We start from the raw sequence: 20,707 nt of genomic DNA, 5'->3' as shown, positions 1-20,707 counted from the left end.
GATGGAATATAAACCATAGGTTCCATTCAAGACCATTTCATGTGTCTTTGTGCACAAAAACTCACAACTTTCAAAGAAATTAGAGAAGATGGACAACAGATAAGGTTATCCTCCAAGATGATAGTCTAGTGGCAAGGGGACTCAAGACCCGCTCAAATACATCAGTATGTGAGTGTTTAAGCCACTAGCATCAAGAAAAACAACCCTGCAAAAGTGAAAAACTGCAACTCAAAGAAAAGATCTCCGGGGAAAGAACCTCTCCAAGTTGATGATCTAGAGGCAAGGATACTCAAGACCCATGAACATACACTCGTATGTGAGTTTTTATGTCTCTAGCAACAAGAAGAATGATCTATAAGGTGCTGAAATTTCAGCTCAAAAACCAAAACGAAAAATCAAAACTGAAAACCAAAAAACTTGCAAACTTGCAAGGGAACCAATAGAGAGAAACTAGAAGTAGGGGAATTCAAGCATATGCAAAAATATAAACTTAATTACTCAAAGAGGTCAATCCTATTTTAGGCGGATTACAAAGATTTATCTCTCAAAATTCTCACATATTACATAGGCTAAGTACTCATCCTTCTCTCCTCTAAAACCCTAACTCTAAGGCTCGCAAATCAGTGGCACTAAGGGGCTCAAGTGGGTGGTTCAAAGCTCTCTCTAACTCTACCCCTCTATTTATAGGCCCAGGAAACTTGACCCTTAAGTTTCCTAGCTTTTCTCCAAAATACCCCTCTCATGTAGTGCACTCCTACCTACCACCAATAGTATTTTGGTCCATTTTATTCTCCATTCATCGGACGACCGTGGCGCCTTCATGACTTAGCTTCACCTCGACGCAAGATTCACGATGGTTCTACATACTCCTCCAGTTCTTCCACGGTTTTGAGGCCAAACCGCGAAACCGCCTTGCTTACACATTAAGCAAATGCTTCGATGTCGACGCGTGTACTCCGTCATGCGATCCTGACCACCGGCAAGTCTCTCCCGCTCCCAATCCCTTGGGCCATCTTGTCACTTGCACTGGCATCCCCTTCGCTTGACTTTGTCAACACGCCGTCTTCATCCGCCTTCAATGCTTTGCTTGACCTCCACGTGTTTAGCTAGGATCACCTCAACATGAGTAATGTTGGCCTGATCTTCCGATAGGTAGCGATAAGTCGGTGGGTGGAGAACTCGACGTTGATGATCCAAAGGCTTCAACCCGAACAGATCGTCTCCCTTGCAATCACTACACCACAGCTCCGATGGTTATCAACCGTGTCGCGCGGTTGACCTCGCCAAGAAGGCTCAATCCCTGCAAGCGTACCGAGAACACAAGCAAGAACGTAGAAGATGCAATCTGAAATATTGCGAATTGAATTCAAGCACTCGAAGTCGGGGTTCCACAAACACTTGCGGCGGCCTAGTCGGTCCGGAACAAGAGCGAAAATCTCACAATTGTGTGTAGATCAATGTCTAAGCAAAACCCAACTCTAATTAGGGCAGCGGCTACTATATATAAAGGATTAGGGTCGGCCAAGGACCCCTGGACGCGTCCCTAATGGACTCCAACACGATACACGGGCCAACGACCCAAAAGATGGTGGCGCAGCACCTTGACAGATTCTGGACGTCCACTTGTTTCGACGATTCCCGTTGACTCAGAAAGAATTTGGACATGGGACCAGTCCCGTTGGAAAGCTTATCTCCTTAGCTTTCCAACCATGTGCAGAACGTTAGAAACAGAGTCCGTATGCGTCCTGGGCGACGATTTTAGTGCGGACTGGTCCTGGACTCCGAAACGGACTCGAACTGGATTGGACCTCCACCTTGGCTTGGGCGCCCTTGCTGTTCTTCTCCCGTGTTCCTAAGTAGCAATATATCACAATTATTCAGTAGCATCCCATCCTCATCAAAATATAAAGGAACACTAAGGAACGAGCTCACCTCATGATTTAGTTGACGTGCACGAGCTCGTGTCAATGGACCTATTGTTGGGGGAATACTCAGTGTGTGTGTATCCGAAAGAGTGATGTCCTCATCATCCTCCTCCTCTTGAATTGGAGTCGTCCTCGACGCAATGTCATCTTCTTCTCCCAAGTAAGGCTTTAAATCTGAAATATTAAATGTGGGACTAACCCCATAATCTGCAGGCAACTCAAGCTTATATGCATTATCATTGATCTTTTCCACAATTTTAAAAGGACCATCAGCTCGAGGCAGCAATTTAGACTTTCTTAAATCAGGAAACCTATCTTTGCGCAAATGTAACCACACAAGATCACCAATTTCAAAAGTAATATATTTCCGACCTCGGCTACCATAAGTTCTATACTTCTCATTCATCTTTTCAATATTTTGCTTAGTCAACTCATGCATTTTCAGAATCAAATCAGCACGTGTCTTAGCATCAAAATTCAATTTCTCGGATGTTGGTAAAGGAAGTAAATCAATAGGGGCACGGGGGTTAAAACCATACACTACCTGAAACGGACTTACCTTGGTGGTGGAGTGAACTGATCTGTTGTAAGCGAACTCGATATTGGGTAGACACTCTTCCCACATCCTCAAATTTTTCTTCAAAACAGCCCGCAACATGGTGGATAATGTGCGGTTCACAACCTCCGTTTGTCCGTCGGTTTGAGGGTGACATGTCGTCGAAAACAGCAGCTTTGTCCCAAGTTTATTCCAAAGTGTCCTCCAAAAGTGGCTCAAAAATTTTGCATCACGATCCGAAACAATGGTGTTAGGCACTCCATGCAAGCGAATGATTTCCCTGAAAAACAAATCAGCTATGTTTGTAGCATCATCGCTCTTGTGACAAGGTATAGAATGTGCCATTTTTGAAAAACGGTCCACAACGACAAATATACTATCCCTCCCCCTCTTGGTCCTAGGCAATCCTAAAACAAAATCCATAGAAATATCCTCCCAAGGCACACTAGGAACAGGAAGAGGCATATAAAGTCCATGTGGGTTCAAGCGAGACTTAGCTTTATTGCAAGTAGTGCAGCGTGCCACGTAGCGCTCGACGTCGCGCCTCATCTTAGGCCAAAAGAAGTGAGTAGCCAGTACATCCTCGGTCTTCTTCACTCAAAAATGTCCCATCAAACCACCTCCATGCGCTTCCTGCAAGAACAATAGGCGAATAGAGATAGCTGGGATGCATAGCCTGTTAGTACGGTATAGTAATCCATCATTCAGCACATATTTATTCCAAGTTCTTCCTTCTTTACAATGTTCGAAAGCATCTTTAAAGTCCAAATCAGTAGCATATAATCCTTTAATTGTTTGTAAACCAAAAATCTTATGATCGAGTTGGGACAACATGGTATAACGTCTAGATAACGCATCTTCAATGACATTGTCTTTACCTTTCTTGTGTTTAATGATATAAGGAAAAGACTCTATAAATTCAACCCATTTAGCATGACGTTTGTTCAGTTTGGCTTGGCTTCTAATATGTTTCAAAGCTTCATGATCAGAATGAATAATAAACTCCTTGGGCCAAAGATAATGTTGCCATGTTTCTAAAACTCGCACTAAAGCATACAACTCCTTATCATAAGTCGAATAATTAAGAGATGGCCCATTCAATTTCTCACTAAAATAAGCAACGGGTTTACCTCCTTGTAGTAGCACTCCTCCAATTCCAATGCCGCTAGCATCACATTCTAATTCAAAAGTCTTACCAAAGTCCGGAAGTTGGAGTAGAGGTGCATGCGTAAGCTTATCTTTCAGCGTATTAAAAGCTTGTTCTTGTGCTGGCCCCCATTGGAACGGAACACCCTTCTTTGTCAACTCATTGAGTGGGGCAGCAATGGTGCTGAAATCTCTCACAAAACGCCGATAGAACCCTGCAAGTCCATGAAAGCTTCTCACCTGTGTGATAGTCCCAGGGGTCGGCCAGCTCTTGATGGCTTCAATTTTAGCTTCATCCACTTCAATTCCCTGTGGAGTAACAACATAGCCAAGAAAAGCAACTCTATTCGTGCAAAAGGTGCACTTGTCAAGGTTAGCAAACAAACGTGCCTCTCTCAAAGCAGTAAAAACAGCACGTAGACGATCAATGTGTTCTTCATGTGACTTGCTATAGATCAAAATATCATCAAAGTACACCACCACAAATCTTCCTATGAAAGCACGTAAAACCTCATTCATCAATCTCATGAAAGTGCTAGGTGCATTAGTTAAACCAAAAGGCATCACTAACCACTCATATAAACCGAACTTAGTTTTGAAAGCAGTTTTCCATTCATCTCCCAATTTCATTCTTATTTGGTGGTAACCACTACGCAAGTCAATCTTTGTGAAAATAATAGAACCACTCAACTCATCAAGCATGTCGTCTAGCCTAGGAATAGGGTGACGATACCTTATTGTGATATTATTAATGGCTCTACAATCAACACACATACGCCATGTGCCATCTTTCTTAGGAACCAAAAGAACAGGAACAGCACAAGGATTAAGGCTCTCTCGTACGTACCCACGGTCCAAAAGGTCTTGGACTTGTCGCTGAAGTTCCTTAGTCTCCTCCGGATTGGTCCTATATGCAGCGTGGTTTGGCAATGTAGCTCCCGGGATCAAATCTATTTGGTTCTCTATCCCTCTCAATGGTGGCAGCCCCGGGGGTATCTCAGCTGGAAAGACATCCTTATACTCCTGCAAAAGGTTAGTGATAGCAGGAGGCAAAGAGCTAGGTATATCATCAATTGAAAATAAAACCTCTTTGCATACGAAAGCATAGCATAAAGTATTATTATCTTGAATTTCAGCAAGGTCAGTTTTAGTAGCAAGCATAACACCACCCTTTAACTTAATACCTTCGGACCTAGGTGTGTTCTTTTCTTTCTTAGGTGGAAAAACAGAATGAGCTACTTGCTGATTTTCAGATTCCAAAACACGTTCTTTCTTTTCTTTTTCAGCTAAAGCTTTATCACATTGCACAATTTCAGCAGGTGTCAAAGGAAGCAAAGAGATTTTCTTTCCCTTGTGCATGAGAGAGTATTTATTACTTCTACCATGGTGTGTAGTATCGGTATCAAATTCCCAAGGACGGCCTAACAAAAGTGAACATGCTTGCATAGGCACTACATCAAAATCAGCATAATCATGGTAGGAACCAATAGAAAAATGTACTCTCGCAGATTGTGTTACCTTAACCTTACCGCTGTTATTGAACCACTGAATGTAGTATGGATGAGGATGTGCACGTGTTGGCAAAGAAAGATTCTTCACAAGATCGGAGCTCAAGAGGTTGTTGCAACTCCCGCCATCAATTATGGTACGAACACGTGCATCTTTGACAATGAGGAATGTCTGGAATAGATTATGGCGTTGTAGCTGCTCCGCTTGCCCCATTTGAGAACTCAAAACTCGCTTCACAATGAAGGTGCGTGCTGCATAACTCTCCGTGGCAGCGGTACCACTAATCTCCTCCCCCTCACTATCCATGTCATGATCGGCTGCAAGATTAGCTTCAAATGCATAGTCTTCCTCGACATCACTATGACTAACATATCCACCATCTGCTATTGCGGAGTATGCTCGCTGGCTTGGGCAATCCTTCATGACGTGGCCAATACCTTGGCAGCGACGGCACACAATGCCCGTTGTACGACCCGTGGTAGCTGCACCTGAAGAAGAGCGTGGCATTGGATCCTGCGAAACAGTAGATTTACTCACCTCACGTGATGGTTGTGGTGCTCCTGCTGAACGCGCCCGAGTGTTGGAGGAGGGGGCAGCAGATCGTGTAGATATAGAAGGGAATGTTGTTGCTTGTCCCGGTGGTACTCGTGAAGTAGATGTACTCCCAAAATTGTTCCGTAATTTCTGCACTTGTTGTCGCCCTTGCAGTTCTTTTTCTACCAAGATAGCAAAATGGAACAACCTATTGGTAGTATTGTAATCTTTATAATCAACAAGGTCCTGAATTTCACGTCTCAACCCGGAGTAAAAACGAATCATGGTATCCTCATCATCCTCTTGTATACTACATCGAAGCATAGCAATTTGAAGCTCTTGATAGTAATCATGGACAGATTTAGAACCTTGATTTAAGCGCTGCAATTTCTTTTTCAATTCACGTGTATAATCAGGAGGAATAAATCTATTGCGCATGGCACGCTTTAGTCTAGGCCATGATTCAGGTTCTAAGCCACTAGAAACTAGACCATTCCACCAAATAATAGCATAATTCATGAACTCACAAGTGGCTAGTCTAACTCTATGTATTTCAGGAACCATATGAGAACTATACTTTTGATCAACCGTCATTTCCCAATTCAAATAAGCATCAGCATCATATGCATCATCAAAAGGAGGCATGGAAAACTTAATCTTAGAATAAGGATCATCGCGACCGTTGCGATTAACATTATTACCTCCATTACCTTGACGACGTTGTTGTTGGCCACGACGTAATTGTTCAGCATGAGGACGTTGCTCAGCACGCGCATCTTGCCTAACAAAAACCTCACCATCTTCTTGGTCACCATCATTAGTATCATCATCATCATCATGTGAATGGTCATCATCCTGTGGTGGTTGTCGCAACTCAAGGTCGTTGACTCGCGTGACGAGGTTAGCAATGCTTGTTCTAATGTCTGTCAATAGCCTAGTATGCTCCTGCAAGGCTTTGTTGAGTTCTTCCTTGGACACACAATCCTTAAAATCCGATGGAGAGCCATCACCTGACATGGTTAGTAGAAAACAAAGGACAACAAATATTATCCCTATCAACTACTAGGTTGTGGAAGGTGGAATCACACACACTCAAGTGTCTTACCACGCTCTTACAAATGTTCTTACCAACGCAGCAAGGAGGAACAACCGTGGAAGCGTGGGATGATTGCAAGAGTGAACCTGTTCGGATCAAAGGAGGTGGAGCTTGGAAGGCACAATATGGTAGCAAGGATTAGCAATAATTGTAATCAGAAGAGCAAAGCTAAATAAGTGTCCAAAGTATGAATCACAGTTGCTGGTCTATCACGTGTCCCTAGTCCTAGCACAACAGCTAAAACAAGGGTAAAAAGGATTTATCAGAGAAAGACACAGCAAACAGCACAATTATCTGGGTGTTCTCTATGTGCTCCTCTTTTTTGTCTTTTAGCACTAGTAGGAATCACGAATTTTTTTTTTCGTATTTTTCTGATATTTTTTTCTGAACTAGGAGCACACAAGCAATAACCACAGAAATTTTCAGCTCAAACGGATGCAAGATGTGGCCTATAGAAAATCAAGCACGTTCTCTGAAAAGTGTGCGGAAACTTCGCGGCTCGAATACTCAATCTTCCAAGCCGAATTTGGGAAAAAAATTTCGGCGGAACCCAACAAAGCGGGGGAGCAACGGATGTAACTTTTTCTGTAGATGTCCGTGAAAATTTTTTTTGCCTGATTCCGAGTCCGTATGAGAAAGTTATGGCTGTTTTACTGAACCCCTGTTGAGTTAGGGTTTTTTTTTCAAGCAACTCTTGCAGAAATTGACCTCTTTAAGGTATTGCAAGCAATAGGATCGCGAGATGAACAAGGATGGCAGCGGTGGCAGGGCAATTGATACAAGGCGGCTTGCGACCTATCTAGGGTTGGCGTGGCGGAAAGTAACACAAGGCGGCTCGCGGTGGCAAATCGAGTAATGTGGTGGCTCGACTTATTGGTGGGGATGGTGGCGATGGGATAGCGGCGTGATCAAAACAGCACGGAGCGTTGACTAAAAACCAAGAACACGACTCTAAAACGAGCAACAAGACTCGACCACGGACACAAACTCAACAACGCGCAACTGAAAACAAAAATTGCAAAGGCACAAAGGGTTCTAGGGCAGCGGAAATTGACGGAATTTTTTTGGCTTTTTCTGGACTCTAGGTAATGAAAAACAGACTAATCTAAAGGGGAAAACGAAATTACGTAACGGGCAACCTGAAAATCTGATACCAGTTGATGAGTAATGTTGGCCTGATCTTCCGATAGGTAGCGATAAGTCGGTGGGTGGAGAACTCGACGTTGATGATCCAAAGGCTTCGACCCGAACAGATCGTCTCCCTTGCAATCACTACACCACAGCTCCGATGTTTATCAACCGTGTCGCACGGTTGACCTCGCCAAGAAGGCTCAATCCCTACAAGCGTACCGAGAACACAAGCAAGAACGTAGAAAATGCAATCTGAAATATTGCGAATTGAATTCAAGCACTCGAAGTCGGGGTTCCACAAACACTTGCGGCGGCCTAGTCGGTCCGGAACAAGAGTGAAAATCTCACAACTGTGTGTAGATCAATGTCTAAGCAAAACCCAACTCTAATTAGGGCGGCGGCTACTGTATATAAAGGATTAGGGTCGGCCAAGGACCCCTGGACGCGTCCCTAATGGACTCCAACATGATACACGGGCCAACGGCCCAAAAGATGGTGGCGCAGCACCTTGATAGATTCTGGACGTCCACTTGTTTCGATGATTCCCGTTGACTCAGAAAGAATTTGGACATGGGACCAGTCCCGTTGGAAAGCTTATCTCCTTAGCTTTCCAACCATGTGCAGAACGTCAGAAACAGAGTCCGTATGCGTCCTGGACGACGATTTTAGTGCGGACTGGTCCTGGACTCCGAAACGGACTCGAACTGGATTGGACCTCCACCTTGGCTTGGGCGCCCTTGCTGTTCTTCTCCCGTGTTCCTAAGTAGCAATATATCACAATTATTCAGTAGCATCCCATCCTCATCAAAATATAAAGGAACACTAAGGAACGAGCTCACCTCATGATTTAGTTGACGTGCACGAGCTCGTGTCAATGGACCTATTGTTGGGGGAATACTCAGTGTGTGTGTATCCGAAAGAGTGATGTCCTCATCACTATGGACCAATCCAATCTACCCCAATCTGATTCCTCAATTGTTGCGGGTACATCACTGACAGAATCCGGCTGCACAAGCACCATACCGAAGCCCAAATGTATCAAATCATATTCCATTTATATAAACCTGGACCATGAAACTTCCAATTCAACTAAACCTAACCGACCAATAAATCCCTACGACGAACCCTATGTGATGAATAACTCGATTCATCGTACCCTAGGGCACGAATCGATCGATTCGTGGAACCTTAGGCAACAAATCCATCAATTCGTCCAACCCAGGCCACGAATCCATCGATTCATCCAACCCTAAGCCATGATCCTATCCATTCATCCATCACTCGGACCTCAATGATCCATTCATCTAACCTATACGAACTAATCAAGCGACTAGTTAAACCCAAACCGACGAATCCATCGGTTCAACCATCCCTAAACCACGAATGGATCCTAATCTGAGGGTCGGAAAGGACTCACCGCAGTCAGCGACGAACTCTCAGTGCTGCCATCCACCGCGCTTGTGCATCTTCCACGGTGGCCACTCGTGTCTTCCAAGCTTGTGGTTCCTTCATGCAGGCCGCTTGTCTTCTCCAAGGTCGCGGGTGTTCCTCACTCGAAGTCCCTTCCCTTGGGGCTTCGTTTTCCTGGCATCGTGACGTTGACCGGCTCGCTCCTTGATGGTGGCGGTGAAGGGTGGAGTGTTCCTCACTCAAAGTCCCTTCCCTTGGGGCTTCGCTTTCCTAGCATCGTAACGTTGACCGGCTCGCTCCTTGGTAGCGGTGGTGAAGGGTGGAGTGGAAAACGAGAGAGGGAGACGAGACGAATGAGGAGGATAGGGTTACGCGAGCTGAGGTAAAGTGCGATTAAATGGGCTGATACTCTCATCACAACATTGGACTGGTGATATGACCAAGCCCAGCGTAGGCAAGCAAACACACCCAATTGCACAATACAATACATGCCACACTTAGATATAGCCTACCAAACATAATCTAGAGCAATGCAACTAGGCCTATGCGGCCCCATTACATTGCACTGGCTTGGTTTCATATGGAATGTCCACTAAAAATATTGCCCTCTCTATATCTCTTCACACTCCAATAGATTATCCATATTCCATCTTTCATATTTTATTCTCCTATATTTTATTAATATCTTGTAACTAACCATATATTTGTAATGGTTATATTTCAATACTAGGACATCGGGTAAACATAATTAATGAAATTCAAGCTTGCTCTGAAAATGATAATAATAAAGGATGTAAACAAGCTATGAAAGATTAAACACACTATTTTGGGATAATTAATCAAGACATAATATTGCTCTGTGTTCTTCATGTGCAGAGACTGCAATAGCAGCCAAGGAATACGACGAGAATAAAATATCGATGGGGACTGTGCCGAGCGCGCCTAGTGAACGCGAATAGCCGGTGGAATGGCACTCCGCCGTCGTGTGGGCCAGCCTTCCTGCCACTTGCGTCGCTGACGCCCGATGATGGCACATTCTGCTTGAACACCCTGTTGGACTTTGACATGACGCTCGATTTGCATGGCAAGCCGTAGCCAAGGAAGACAACGGGAACAAAAAATAGATGGGGATTTGAGATACACTTACCGGCGGTGGCGCCTGAGGTGGGTACCCGACAGCGGTGATGCTCACGAGATGGGGACCTGACAGCGGTGGTGCCCGAGATGGGATTCAGTGGCGGCGGCGACCAAAAAAAGGCATATTTAGGAGGGGTGGGGCGGCTTCACCCCGGTCTAGATGTGAGAGCGAGGGCTCCGAAAGATGGTATGAGTGCATGGAGAGAAGATAGTTAGGGAATAATATGAGAAGAGAGATACATTAGATTTGACAGGCGAGAAGCTGAGGATGAAGGCCGTTTCAAAATAACGATCGTGACACGTCTGCTAAAGATCGGTTTTAAAGAATTTTAGTTATAAGGTAAGATGGATACATGGTAAGAAGAAACTCTCTTGAATACTGGCCTAGGTTACCTCTCGGTAACTCAGACAACCTCTTGGTAACTTGTAGAGATGGCGTTTCCGTCAACTAGGTTCAATCAATCAATCAATCCATCAAGAATCACTTTTTGCTCGGTTAAAAGAGAAGGTAGCGACACAGCTGCTGGTGTCTGCATTGTTGACTCACAGTCAGGCACACCCCTGCTACTACAGTGTGCATAGAAAACGTCGCAAGGGCTCCCATCAGGAGCAGTGCTGCGCTACTGGCTAGCTAGGTTATCATCTCACGCGGAGCAAGTTGGCAGCGGCATACTACTCCTATCATTGAGGCCTCCGGTCCGTGGCACGTAAGAAGCCGACGGAAGGAAAAAAAAGATACAAATTCAAGATTTAACATGATCTTAGATGTAAACAAAAATATTTAATTATTTTTATTTTATTATGTAAATTTTAAATTTAATATCAATCTCGAATTTAGAGCTATGCTAAACGGATCGAAGTACTGTTTCTACCATTGAGGTCTCTTCAATCTGCCACACGCATAAGCTGACGGATCTAGGAGTTTGTATATCTCCTTCTTATTTCGTTGGCTCTTGTGTGCCGCGGACAGGAGCTGTACTTTAGTCTGTTTGGTACAACTCTAGATTCAATATCTATACTGAATCTAAAAATTTATATAATAAAATAAAATAGATTGAATATTTATTTTTTACTAAATTAAAAATTAAGTAACTCAACTAAATATACTCAATTGGTTTTAGATTTCTCGTTTGTTTCTTCCCCAGGCGAATTTCTTCCCTGGGCTTGCATCCCACGGTTCTAGATTTTTAAAAATTCAATATCTAAATCTATATCAAACGTCTCCACCTGCTCCGGAGCAGCCTCCCTGTGGCGCTATATAATATTGCCTCGCGGTTCGCGCTGCGGCGGTCCTTCCACGGCCGTTCCATTTCCACGGCTTTCTACCAACCCAGTTATAATCCAGACCACCTCGTCTCCACGATTCCACCCAAGCGGACGAACCAGTCCGCTTGGCTTGTACCCGCGGCCGTGTTCGAGTCCCCGAGCGCGCCGGGAAGGACCACCACCGATGGGCTCTCTCGAGGCGCCGCTGCTGCTCCCGCTCCCGAGCGGGAAGGAGAACCAGGAGGCGAGGGATCGTAAAGATAGGCGGTGGTGGCGATGCCGCGGCGGCGAGGGCTGGTGGGGGGAGGCGACGGCGGAGGCCTGGCGGCTGTCAGCGCTGGCGGCGCCCATGGTCGCCGTGGCGCTGCTGCAGCTCATGATGCAGCTCATCTCCACCGTCATGGTCGGCCACCTCGGCGAGGTTCCACTCGCCGGGGCCGCCATCGCCAACTCGCTCACCAACGTCTCCGGATTCAGCGTCCTCGTAAGCTTTCTTTCCTTTCTTCGCCCAACCATCATTTTTTATTCTTTTTTTTGTTCTTAAGAAAAAAAGGGTAAAGCTTTTGGCCGGGAGACTCGGCCACTCGGGATGTGATTGGTGCGCAGCTCGATCGGTTCCGTCGTGTAGCTGGCTAATGGCTACTTGCCTAGGCTGCGTCAGATAGTACACTTTTCACATTGCTATTTATCTTTTAATTTGAATATTAATATGAATACGGATCCGAATATCCTCAAATATGAATACGAATCGGATAGTTCGAATACGAATTAGCATTCGGATATCTACTCGATCGGGTTGTATGCAAATATCCTATACCTTTAATGACAAGAATTTTTATTTTGGTGTGCAAAAAATTTGTTAACATTTCTGGAATTACCGAAATTCGTTATTTTGGTGCGCAAATTTGATCAAATCTGACTGAAATTTGTTCCAATTTGATTGGGCCGGAATATATCAATTTCGTTCACCTCTGAAATTTCTAAATCTTTAGCAAAACTTGGTTCCCTTGTTGGCGGATACGGATATTATCCATTTTCACATACAAATTCAAAGTAATTCGGATATCCACATTTGAATCTGAATCTCGAAAACGAATTCGGATACATCCACTTCAGAATATCAGAAACGAATACAGATATGGATATCCATTTTAGTATCCACTTCAGAAACGAATACGGATATAGATATCCATATTCGTGTTTTGACGGATACGAATATCAGATAATTCGGATGCTTGCTATCTATTTTCCACCCTTATGCGTCGGTTCTGTCGTATAGCTAGCTAATGGCTACTTGCCTAGGCTACATTGTCATTGACCTTGGGGGCCGTTTGCTTGTGAGCATGACTTGCTCTGATTGAAATGTATGACCTCCCGGTGCAATGCAACCTGCGTCTTGTGGTCATAGGTGTCTCGCGTTGCCGGTGTGCGGCACCCACGAGGTGCTCATGGGATTGCGTTGTCACGCTGGTCGTTAATGATCTCAAACCAAATCATTATCTGTTCTAATCGAAGGCATGGGAAGGGAGGCCATTAATTGGTCAAAACACTCGCACAACATGATGACCAAAGTTGGTCAACTACATATGAGAGCTCCGGATCTAGGTTTCCCTTCCTCCTTTTTGCATGGTCGACAACTCCCATTAGGTGGCACTTTTTGGTGATGTGCACCATGAGACTTCAATTTTGGAGCTTATGTGCTAGTAGTAGAACTTTGAGATGATATTGGCAAAGGGTTCTTGTTGCCCCCCGCCCCACCAGTGTTCGAGCCTCAGCTCCAGGGCCGGTCATGCGATTTTGGTGGCCCGATGCAAAACTAAAAACAGGCCCCCATTGAGTTGAAACATCAAAAAATTAATTAATATATAAATTATAAAGATAATATTCGGTGCATTAAAAAAATTGTTTCCGATAAACACTTAAAGTATATCAAAAAACAATGCTCACCTCAAACACTTTCTAGAGATTATCTTTAAGAATTTTTTAAAGCTTAAAGCTTGGGTTGGGGACAACTTGAGGAAGATGATCATGCGTTAGGCATACCTTCGTTTTAGGAGGAAAGGTCAAAGGAGGGGATGGAAACAAGTAGATTGGGGTCTGCAAATAGCGAACACCGGTCACCAAGTCGCCGATTAGGGCAGGACTGCACGAGAGGAAGCGATCTCATTGACTTCTCTGCGCATGAGATGTTTGCTAATTTGAGCTGCTACTAACCTGCTGCGAAGGAACCAAAGTAGCAAAGCTGCTTCTTTTGGGCCTGCCAAAGGCCAAAGCCCATGCACGATCATATAACTGTAGCCGCTAGTCGATTGGAATTTGGACTGCTGTGCTTTATTTGGTCAGAAGTAGTATACATGTATACCTATATGAGAGGGAGGGGGTGTGTTTTGAGGGCCTAGGGCGGCCGTCTCGCTTGCCCCCATCCAGGGTCGGCCCAGCTCGTTTCTCGCCGGCGCTCACCTCCTCCTTAATGAGTACTGCTAGAGGCTCCCTAGCCCCCCAAAAAAAAACCTATTTGTATGGGACTCAAACTACTTACCAAATGGAGAGTAGAACGATGATCTGTGCGGAGGCTCATGAATAGGCTAAGGATTTGGAGGCTCGAGGTTCAGCTCGGGGTTCAGCAACCCATCTTGTGGATTAATTAACTAGTTTGGCTTTCCAAAAATGATGGCATTCTCGATGGAACATCACTTTTATATAAGCTAAAGTAAGGTACATCGATTATATGGGTTCCACTCCTTTTGGTTAGACTTGGACTTTAAACCCGCTCTGTGATGTACATCGGCTAGAACAACTATAAGTGCTATACTGCAGGAAACAAGAAACAGAGAGAGGCGCATGTAGGTTAGTAGATATGTATAAGCTAACAAGGTACATCCGAAAGAGCACACCCTAACTCAGAACACGGGTCCTTTGCAATAATTGCTGCCGAATTACTACGCGAATTAGCATTTTTGCAGACATTGATCAGAGCCATTGGATTTTGATTGGACGGTATCACAAAACTAGTAATAACTGTGCTGCTCTACAGTAACTGCAGGGAATCCACATCTTCCAACTTGACAGGTGGGATCAACCTAGTAATTAGATGGCCCTCTTTGACATTTGACCAAATGCCTCACAATTACATAATAATTTGTGAGAAAGATGTGATGGAAGGCAGTTCATGAAAAGTTCAAAATTCACGCTAAATTGATGTTTTCATGTCGGGCTAGGCGGCTGATTTTTGAAAGATGTTGGACACGACATCTAGCATATACTGCAACATTCCCCAAACATGTGGCAGGTGGGGCTGCTGTTTTCTTGCTGCAGGGCCACCCCATCCGCCGCATCTCAACCCCAAATGCTAAACCAAATTTACCACTGGCCCCTTCCCGTTGCCGGTAAAGAAGGTTTGTGTGGCAGACCAGTTGCATGATCCGAAGCATTTTCCTAACATAATTTGAACGACTTTGCTGGGGGAAAATTAAGGAACTGGAGCTTTCTTGGAAAACAAACATTCTTCTTCTTAGTACACAGCTTTGCTGGATATAATAAATGCAATCAAAATTACGAAGATCATGTTCATTGTCTAAAACATGAAGATCATGTTGAGTTGATTTTTGTTTAAAGTTTAATCCACCACTGACATATATTTACGTTTAGGGAGGTTTTGCAAGTATTCTGCCATGACAGAGAATGCAAACGTGATTGCACCATTGCAGATTGGCAGTATGTATTCTTATCAGGCTTGCTAGTTTCAGTAACAACTTTCAGTGTGTTAAGAGGCAGATGAAATGTTTAGGTGCCTGAGCAGCTCTGTTTGAAGTTTGATATGAAGCTCCAACTGGAGATCCCCGTAGAAGATCCATGTTAAGCTCACATTAAATGTGGAGCGTAGTGATATTTGGTACCAATATGCTGCTCTTACGTGCTGAGTATGTTGCTACATTTGCTCCATGGGTTTTTTGAGTAAACTAATTTGTACATGAGACTCAATATGGTGACCAATTTGAAGACTTGGCTGACAAATTTGAATAAAATAATGATTGCCTCTGTACTTATCCTGGTAATTTGACTTTTATTTCTTGCCTTGTAATATTTATATTTTCATTGATTCATTATTGATACGTTTCTTCTTTTAGATGGGACTGGCAAGTGGATTGGAAACTATTTGTGGACAGGCCTACGGAGCAGAACAGTATCATAAGCTAGCTTTATATACCTACAGGTCTATAATTGTACTTCTTATTGTGAGTGTGCCCATCGCCATTATATGGGTTTTCATCCCGGACGTACTTCCTCTCATAGGTCAGGATCCACAAATAGCAAGTGAGGCTGGGAAATATGCCTTGTATCTTATCCCCGGTTTACTTGCCTTCAGTGTGGCGCAATGCTTTTCAAAGTTCCTCCAGTCTCAGAGCCTAATTTTTCCCATGGTTCTGAGCTCCTTGATAACGCTCACCCTCTTTATTCCTTTGTGTTGGTTCATGGTTTATAAAATTGGGATGGGTAATGCTGGAGCTGCTTTATCAGTCAGCATCTGTGATTGGGTTGAAGTGACAGTTCTTGGTCTTTACATTAAGTTCTCACCTTCTTGTGAGAGAACTCGTGCTCCACTCACGTGGGAAGCTTTTAGAGGGATTGGCAGTTTCATGCGGTTGGCCGTACCATCGGCTCTTATGATTTGGTAAGTAAATGTTACTCGCCTATTTCCATATAGATGATGATTCATAACTTCATTTGACAGTCCTATATTTTGGACCCCAAATCCTGTTCAATACTCTTCCAGGCTTTACATCTTGTCACTTTGAAAAGTGAACTCCAACTGTTGAGGGATGGGTATCAAGAAATAGAACATGATAACTAGAAAAATGTGTTCAAGTAGAGTAAATAATCATGTACAATATTATCTCTTGAAAATATTTTCCTGTCGTTCAAAGAAAATCATGAACCTAGCATTTTAAGTCATTTTATGAAATTTGATTGGAAATATCATGTTATGCATTTCTATTTGATATTATCATAGTGGAAGCTCTAACATTAGGTCTAATCTAAAATACAACTTGAGGTCATATGGAATTATGAACTAATAAGGAAATCTTGTGGAGAAAATCAGATACTAGAAACTCCAAAAACTGCGAAAAGAGTTGGCAAAGATGATCACAAATACTCTGAGCATATCCACAGTAAAAGGGATAGTCAATTAGGAAATTAAAACCCTCACAACATTAAACCCCAATGCAAGAATCTAGTTCTTGCAAAACCCTACCTTTATTTGTTCGTGTATGCTAATCCTTTGGGTTACCTTGCGATAAACATTGAGACCAGACTACTTTAGTTTAATTACATTAATCTATGTGGAAGAGAATTAGACTAGGAAATTTTGTAGCCAACCAATCAAAATACAAGATCCCCAATCCAATTAGGAAATAACTGATTTGTAACACTCCAGTTTCCCAATTAGATAGCATCGGTCCAATTCAACAGTTTTATATTTGTTTATCATACGAGGTATGTTCAATTTTGTTTCATATACAAAACATGAACTCACAAGAATGAATTTTATTGTCTTCTCTAGTCTGAATCTTAGCTGAGTTTAACAGGGTAATCTAAAAAATTAACTTTGACCACATAAACTTCGAGTTTTGTACTTTCATCTTTTTATTTTTTGTGATAATTAATCAATTTTCTTGACAACAGTCTTGAATGGTGGTCATATGAGCTGCTCGTTCTGCTTTCTGGGATCTTGCCAAATCCAGCACTTGAAACTTCTGTGCTTTCTATATGGTATGCATAAGCATAATGACAATTCAGAAGTTATTTAATGCTGTGCTACAATGCTTATCAAATTGATGTCCTTATGGAACAGCATATCTACAGCAGTGTTGGTGTACAATCTCCCGTATGGCATCGGAACAGCTGCAAGGTATGACGAAGTATCTCTTGTTATCATCATTCATATCACTTTCTATAGCCTATTTAACCTAATGTCTGTTATATTCATGTGTCAGCGTGCGTGTGTCAAATGAGCTAGGTGCAGGGAACCCAGACGGTGCCCGCTTAGTAGTACGTGTTGCCTTATCAATAATAATTTGCTTGGCAGTCCTGGTGAGCGTAACTCTTCTATCCTTGCGCCATTTCATTGGAATTGCTTTCAGCAATGAGGAGGATGTCATAAATTATGTCACCAGAATGGTACCGTTACTTTCAATTTCAGTTCTTACAGACAACCTCCAAGGAGTCCTTTCAGGTACCTGTTCTTGCCTTTCACAAATAGTAACTTATTGCCGGTTGCATTATATAAATAAATGAACCACATAAAGGGTCTGGTTTAAAATTCTTTGTGTTCCATCAGGTGTTTGTAGGGGCTGTGGATGGCAACATTTAGGTGCCTATGTTAACCTGGGCGCATTCTATCTTGTTGGCATTCCTGTGGCTCTTGTTCTCGGTTTTGCATTGCATCTAGGAGGAGTTGGGTTTTGGATTGGCATGATAGCTGGTGGAGCCACGCAGGTCGCTCTACTATCAGCCATCACTGCAACGACAAACTGGGGGAATATGGTAGGTTCTCTTTTCCTTTTCATATTTCATGCTTCTTCTCCATATAGTTTTACTGCTATAGATGATTTCTTTCCTTCTCCAGTGTTTCATTTTAATAACTGTTGCTTCTCTCTAATCCTTTAGCCTTAGGTGATGATAGAAATATTTGGTGTGACAAGGGATAGAACACCAGATTCATGAAAAGAAAATTCACTACATAATATCTAGGGAATACCCCCTCAACATTTCTGAAAACTGAGCAACAATTTTTGAAACTTGGTTCAACAATTTCTGAAAAAAATGACAACAAATTCTGAACCTAGTCCAACAATTTTTAAAACTTGTCAACGATTTTTGTAATCCTGGCAACAATTTCTAAACCTAGTCCAACAATTTCTGAAACATGTCAACTTCAACAATTTCCAAACCTAGTCAAACAATTTCTGAAACATGTCAACTTCAACAATTTCCGAAACCTAGTTAAATAAGTTTGGAATATCTTGCAACAATTTTTTAGTTAGTATTCACTAACCACTAGGTAAGGATCTAGTGAACAATAGTTAGCTAGTAATCTCCAAGAAAAGGAATTTCCCTAAAAGTTCATCCACTCTGATTTGGGTTGTTAGAACATTTCAATATATATTTTCAACAAAAGGTGACTTTTTCACACCCCGGCTAAGTCAGGGTTGAACCCAATCGCCAAAGAAAACACTTCTATATATTGTAAGTTCAAATAAATTATTGCTGAAGCCCTATTGGGAACTTTTCTTTTTGAGATGAGCCCTATTGTGATTTGAGGTGACGTGGTACAGCCATCTATGTGTTTTCATGTATTAATCGCCATATGGTGCTTTTTGGGGACTAATTGTCTTCTCCAAATATTTAGATCCAATAGGGACAGGGACAGAAAGGGATTGAAACAGCTAAACAAGCAGTTATTCACAATTATTTTATGAATATTTCACTTTGGAAAGCGAAGTCCCCTTGAAGTGAAACTTCTGATGCATAAGTAATATTTTCGTTCTTTCTACAGTCTAAATAATTATTCTTGTTATCTGTTTTGGTTGGTCATTTGCAGGCTGACAAGGCTAGAGATAGAGTGCTTGAGGAAAGACTTCCGACACAGGCAGCTTGATTGCGTCGACTTAAATTATGTCTGATTCTATCTCCAAATTTTTGCTGCAACCTAGGTGATTTTGAAAGAGGTGTTCATGTTCCACGGATCTGTAAAAATAATGTCATGAATAAGGATTATCTTTTGCTCAAAAGAACTGTTCAATTAAGTTCGTAAAAGCCTAGACCACTGTTTGATACCCGGTCAAAATAAGGAAGCACAAGAAAATCCTGAGAATTTTGTTTTTGTAATTGGTCTGGTTATGTTCCTACTTTCCTAGTGGACATAACCGCCATGGATTGTACTCCTGTAACGAATCAATAAAGCTCTTGAGATCTGCCCTAAGAAAAAAGGAGCACAAGTGATCAATTGGCTGAAAATTGCATTTTTTTTTTTACAATCGATGTGTCTCCGTCGTTAACCAAACCTAACAAATAAATCCAAACCTAGTTAACCTACTTTTCTGTTCAGTTATACTGGATTCGATTTTTAACCAAAATCTTCAAGAAGATGAGCCGAGGGTTCGTTGTGCAGATGAGGAGTGAAAGAACATGGACCGCGTGGGCAAGAGTCAGGGGTAATGGGCTGTGGGCTGCGTGTTGCGAAGGGGTGTTAGATGGATTAGGCTATAGCTATTGTGTTGAGATTATTAGGTTGGGTCAAAAGGGTATATTACGTGGTGTATGTATCTACTCGGTTTACTATGTTAGTTTAGTTTTTGAAAGTTGAAAACTGAATTGTGTCATTTTAGTAACCGATCAGAAAACCAAAATCAGAACAAAAAAATGGATTATTCGATTCGATTTTGGTGTATGTGTTTGGTTTTCGGTTTATGTGTTTCGTTTTTGGATTATTTGCCTATCTCTAGCCGCTGGATCTCCACCTGCCACCATGCTAACTTGACGGTGCTGGGTTGTCGATTTCGCTCTCCCACCATGATCCTGCCCATCGGCCTTCCTCCGCTACCCCGATTGGCAGCGCCCTGTCGTCTAGTCACCCCATCCATCATCCGCCACCACAGTCGGGCCCACCTACTGTCCTGGACATCCCTCAAGCTTGGGAAACACATCCTGACCCCGAGAACCCTCTCCCAAACCATAAACAATAGCGTATGAGGCGGCGAGCTGTCAAATGTAAGAAGCATATTCTAGGTGATCGATGTGTATGAAAGGTGTTAAAATAATTAGGCTAACTAGGTGAGCTAACCCAATCCATCTAAGCTAGCTTAACATTGTTTCTTTTTCTTTTTAGCGAGACAGAGCCTAAAAATGTTGTTTCACACGATTTGGTGGACTAGTTGGATTCGCAGTAGAAAAACAGAGCTCCAAAGCGTTTACTGTGGACAGCATATTCCACAA

General features: G+C 42.9%; 1 protein-coding gene across 1 annotated transcript; it reads left to right on the top strand.

Moving 5' to 3' along the window:
• The first annotated feature begins 11,730 nt into the window (after nucleotides 1-11,730).
• LOC133888707 (protein DETOXIFICATION 12-like) lies at nucleotides 11,731-19,746 on the top strand. Its single transcript, XM_062329048.1, has 7 exons — nucleotides 11,731-12,194; nucleotides 15,838-16,382; nucleotides 17,396-17,482; nucleotides 17,565-17,621; nucleotides 17,707-17,945; nucleotides 18,051-18,256; nucleotides 19,314-19,746. Exons 1-7 carry the CDS (start codon nucleotides 11,895-11,897, stop codon nucleotides 19,368-19,370), a joined length of 1,491 nt encoding a protein of 496 aa, XP_062185032.1. The 5' UTR covers nucleotides 11,731-11,894; the 3' UTR covers nucleotides 19,371-19,746.
• The last annotated feature ends 961 nt before the right edge of the window (nucleotides 19,747-20,707 follow it).

This window comes from Phragmites australis, chromosome 13, assembly GCF_958298935.1.
Source record: "Phragmites australis chromosome 13, lpPhrAust1.1, whole genome shotgun sequence".
Taxonomy (NCBI): Eukaryota; Viridiplantae; Streptophyta; class Magnoliopsida; order Poales; family Poaceae; genus Phragmites; species Phragmites australis.
Note: the sequence above shows the minus strand (reverse complement) of the source record. Positions and strands in the feature narration are given on the sequence as shown.